At 35.3% G+C, this 4,848-nt stretch overlaps 1 protein-coding gene across 1 annotated transcript; it reads right to left on the bottom strand.

Annotated features, from left to right (window-relative positions):
- Positions 1 to 1,639: 1,639 nt before the first annotated feature.
- Positions 1,640 to 3,642, bottom strand: LOC140819592 (extracellular ribonuclease LE-like). Its single transcript, XM_073179748.1, has 4 exons — positions 3,492 to 3,642; positions 3,229 to 3,384; positions 2,947 to 3,145; positions 1,640 to 1,994 (listed from the first exon to the last, which is right to left on the bottom strand). Exons 1-4 carry the CDS (start codon positions 3,612 to 3,614, stop codon positions 1,771 to 1,773), a joined length of 702 nt encoding a protein of 233 aa, XP_073035849.1. The 5' UTR covers positions 3,615 to 3,642; the 3' UTR covers positions 1,640 to 1,770.
- Between the last annotated feature and the right edge of the window lie 1,206 nt (positions 3,643 to 4,848).

Here is a 4,848-nt window from a genome sequence, read left to right as displayed (position 1 = left end):
GGTGCGACGCCCCACTATCAAGTAGCCATGTGGGGGGTGTCAGTGGTCTCGAGAGATGCAAAATGTGCACGTGGTTGCCATGGAGAAGCATGACGTGGGGGCCGGTGATTGTGGTGACAATGGAGCAGAAGGGGATTGAGTGTTGACAAGTCGATAAAGGGAGCAACGTTTGAGAGTGTGTCCTTGAGCACCACATCCTTGGCAATATCCAAGATATGGACGTGGTGAATGACGGTCGTTACGCGGAGCATTTGACTGTTGTCCTTGATTATGAAGAGCGGGTGTGGAAGGACGCCAAGGTTGATTGTTGCGTTGATTGGCAGGGTTTGCAGTAGCCGGAAAGAATGATGGCTGGGTGTTGGATTGTTGGAGAGATGCCTCCTTGTTGATAAGTTTTTCATGGATTTCATCAAAGGAGATAGACGTGTCACGAGCATTTAGGGGTGGGCACGAGTCGGGTTTTTCGGGTTTCGGGTAGTTCAGGTCGGGTACCCGATTTTTTCGGGTAGCATTTTAATTACCCGAACCCGATCCGATTTAGGTCACTACCCGAATTTTCGGGTACCCGATAATTTCGGGTTCGGGTTCGGGTTTTTTTTTTTACCACGACTTGGTTTCGCACAAGTATAAGCCAAGGTGGCCCACGCCTCCTGAGCGGTGTTGCAGCGGGCAAGAAGAGGTTGAATGGGTAGAGAGACTGCACCAAGGAGTGCACTGAAAAGAAGATGACCCTGGCGTTTCCATGTTGTGTATATTGGATTTGGAGCCGACTGACCACTCACGGTGATAGTTGGTGTAGGACTGTGATGAGAACCATCTAGAAAGCCAAAAAGATCATATCCTTCTAAAATGCTTTTGATTTGGAGGCTCCACGTGATGTAGCTGTCGATGGTCAATTTTGTGATGTTTGTAATATTGATGGTAACAAGAGGGGTATTTGGGTCTTGGGTATTTTGAATAGTGGTATGGGAGGTTGCAGAGGTTTATCAGAAGCCATTATAGTTAAGCAAAGAAGAGAATATTACGTGACGGGAAAGGAAAAGGGAAGAGAAAATTGGCCAGAAACGTCATGCTCTGATACCATAAAGATATTTGAAATAATGACTTGTATTCTCATTGAATAATGGTGAAGAATATATACGCGTACAAGATATTGGGTTGTGGACCAAATCTCATTCAAAGCAATCAAATATTCTAAATATGGCTAATTACCTAATCTATAAGATATGATAATAGTATAGACATATACAAATCATAAATAGAAGATATACGAGATAATTAAACATAATTAATAAAATAATTCCTCTAATATGCCCGACTTGGCCCTGAGTTAGAACAATGCACCAGATTCAGAAAGTTAATTCGGAAAAACCATTTCTAATTTTGGTATTTTCAATAGTAGTGTTAAACATTATTATCCACTAAAATAATTATATAAAGAAGAGATTTAAAACTAAACATAGAATCGGAATGTTTTTTTAGTTTAAGAATATGATGTTCTATATTATCAAATTTTAATTTTTTCAATTTCAGTCATTTTCATCAAAATATTGATGTGAGTGATCGACGTCATGTTGATTCTACTTCGACGTTGAGCCTGAAAAATAACTAAAACATGTAAAAAAAAAAATAGCAGACAAGATTAAGTTCAGTAATATACATAGATGATTAAAATCATAAATAATGGTCAGATATGAATCGTATCGACAAATTATTAGTATTTCTCTTTGATTCAAATTAATATTTTTATGAAGAGAAAGATAAATGTTCCTAAAATGATGGGAACTCAACGGTAGAGTCGCATTTCCCATGCGGCGACACTGGGCATTGGATGAAATTTGAGCCAGAAGTGTCAATACAAAAGTAGATCTGATACAATTGGCTATTCCCAGATTCATCAACATTGCATTCTATCCAAGGACTGTATCCAATTGCTCTTTCAACTGCACTTTTTATGCTGCTCAAACCATAATTTCCTCCATCTGGATTGATCCCTGAAACACATTATTAATTTGGAAAAAATTATGAGTGATTTTTGATAGTCATGAATCCCGGGATTTGACGGAATTTATATTTCTATTGTTTCGTACATTTTGGCGGGATGAGATTTCGAAATGAAATTAGTATTCGGAAAAATTTGATGTGACTTCGTTAAATTATTCGAAATCCTTTCGGGATTGGTTGGATTTGTTAAATATTGGAATGTAAAAATGGAAGATGGAATGTTTTTTTAAAACACGAAAACTCTCGCGAGACTGTATCATGAATCAATTTTGTAAGACAGATATTCTATTTAGGTTACCTATGAAAAATTTAATTTTTATGCTAAAAATATTATTTTTTATTGTAAATATGAGTAGGGTTGATTCGTTTCACGAATAAGATATGTGAGACTGTCTCACAAGAGACTTACTATTTTTAAAAATATCATATATCATTTTCACTTTTTAAAATTATTACAATTTGTTTCTCATTTTATGAATCATATATTTTCCTCAAAATATATTAAAATTTTATTGACACTAACTTAAAAATTTCTACCCTAGATTAGAAACAGTATCCTATCTCTCAATTAAAAGAATATTATAGATCTACAAAATATTTTATTACTAAAAAAATAATTATAACGGTTGAATTTAAATTTTCAAATTCAAAACCCTTTATTTTCCGACCAAGAAATGCCATTTGTGAACGTATTTTTCAAAAATAATGAACCAAACATACAAAACGAAATTGAAAATTTCAAATCCAAATCTAATTTTATTTTGTTTTCAAACATGCTTTAGGATCAAGACTAGGTACGTCGCAGTTGAATTTCTGGAATACAATAAATTCGTAACAAATGCAGAATAATTTTACATTTATTATATTTCATTTTAGGCACGAGATCGCAGAAAAAAAAAATAATAAGAAAAAAAAAACCAAAGCGAATGGCTCCGAATTTACCTGCAGATTCAAGAATTTGGAGGAGATCAAGTTTGGATTTGAGGTTAAGAGCAGATTTGAAGTAGCCATGTTGGTCCAGCACGGACTCGGAGCATGTGCCATGCTTGTCCCACTCGTGTGCCCAAAATGTCGAGCCACTGCCGCTAGGACAGGCCAAAGTCGGCCAATTTTGCTGCATTCTGCTTATTAAATCTGATATCTGCATGCCCCACAGATTCAATCCATTCTCAGTTTGTGATATCTGTTTTCACATTTTAAGATGAAAATTCAAAAGTGTTATACCTTCGATTGATCGAAAGGATCGTTGGGATCACAGTTCGAAGGATACGAGCCATCTTTGTAATTCGGCCACAGCCCATGGATGCCGAAATCTGCGTCCGGCTTCCCTGTTGTAGGGTAGCAACAACTCTGTTTCGTGTCGCAATATGATCCTGGCCACTGCACATACCATGACATCGAAGTTTAATATAATCGTGTCCCTTCTAAGGGAAAAAAATTCTACTTCGCGAAAAACGATGCGTATATAGAGGCTCGAAATCACTCGCCTGTAGGACGAAGTAGAAGAAATCGAAATCCTGTCCTAAAGAGAGCATACTCAGACTTTGCAACACCAACAACTTGATCAAGATGGGAGAACCATTGAATCCCCCCCTCGTGATTCTTGCCATTTTTGTGGCTATGATGGGGATTAGTTCGTCGAATTTGCGGTATTTATCGAGTAGTCAGAAAATGTGAAAGAAGGGAGTGTGTAGTAGGAACGTAATCAGTGTGTCACGTTGCCGGCCTAAGTGTGAAAATCGAGACAATTATTGGGCTGTTTTTGTTACATATGGACGTCTCTCTTTTGATGGAGACAACGTGAGAATTGATAACTTTAAGAGTAAGTATCTTCTGAGACGATCTCACGAGTTTTTATTTGTGAGGCGAGTCAACGCTACCGATATTCACAATAAAAAGTAATACTCTTAGCATAAAAAGTAATACTTTTTCATAGATGACCCAAATAAAAGATCTGTGTCACAAAATAAGATCCGTGAGACCGTATCACACAAGTTTTTGTTTAATTTTAAGCATACATTTGGGAATATTCTGGAAATGCCCATCAAAAGTTGTTGCAAGTTTTATACATTAATTAATAAAAGAAATGTAACTGATAAGTCAATCAGTCTAGTGTGAAAGATATAAATTGTGGCCATTGGTTTCTTAGTTGTTTTTGTCTTTCATGTAATGGGAAAAGGATGTGAATCATTTGTGTTTTTTGTCTTTAAATTTTGCCTATGTTTGGTTGGTTACAAGCTCCTCAGTATACGCATCCTCGTTTCTTTAGCGTGGAAGAGAAAATTGTTTTTTTTTTGTTTGTATGTTTGATTTTGCGATTTTGGTCATCTAGATTAATAAATTTCAGTTTTAGTCTGTTTTTTTAGTTATTATTTGATGTGGTGCTGATATGACACTGATGCGTCACTGATGTCAGTAGATGAAGGACTAAATTTTTGACAAAAAAAAAATCGATAACATAGATAACTATTATCGAAAAGAAAAAACATATAAACAAATAATTTAGCAAATATTTATTCAAATTCGACTGTCCCATTAATAAAAATTTGTTGATACTTTATACATTCATAAAATATCAACAACACAAAAATCTTTCCAAAAGCTAAGAGTTTATGATCGACAACATAAAAGAAAATGATTATATCAAATGAAAAAGTAAAATATAACACTCAATTTACCAATCGAAGGATTACAGTCAAAATGTACTTAAAAAAACGTCGTTTTGTCAACCCGACCAGATGGTACCCGAAAAAATCAAGTTTAGATGGGGTTTTCATGTTCGAATCAGATTGATCCGAAATTTTAATTTTTTTAAAAAATATTTAATAAATATCATTTTTATAT

The sequence above is a fragment of the Primulina eburnea genome, chromosome 18 (genome assembly GCF_022965805.1).
Source record: "Primulina eburnea isolate SZY01 chromosome 18, ASM2296580v1, whole genome shotgun sequence".
Lineage (NCBI taxonomy): Eukaryota > Viridiplantae > Streptophyta > Magnoliopsida > Lamiales > Gesneriaceae > Primulina > Primulina eburnea.
This window is presented reverse-complemented; position numbering and strand designations above follow the sequence as displayed.

What these genes read in the sequence shown, in the direction of transcription:
- LOC140819592 (XM_073179748.1), bottom strand. Translation starts at nt 3,614, where the DNA reads ATGGCAAGAATCACGAGGGGGGGATTCAATGGTTCTCCCATCTTGATC. An exon ending in ATCCTTTCGATCAATCGAAG is followed by an intron (nt 3,146 to 3,228) that starts GTATAACACTTT and finishes TGGGGCATGCAG; the next exon opens with ATATCAGATTTAATAAGCAG. An exon ending in CCAAATTCTTGAATCTGCAG is followed by an intron (nt 1,995 to 2,946) that starts GTAAATTCGGAG and finishes AATGTGTTTCAG; the next exon opens with GGATCAATCCAGATGGAGGA.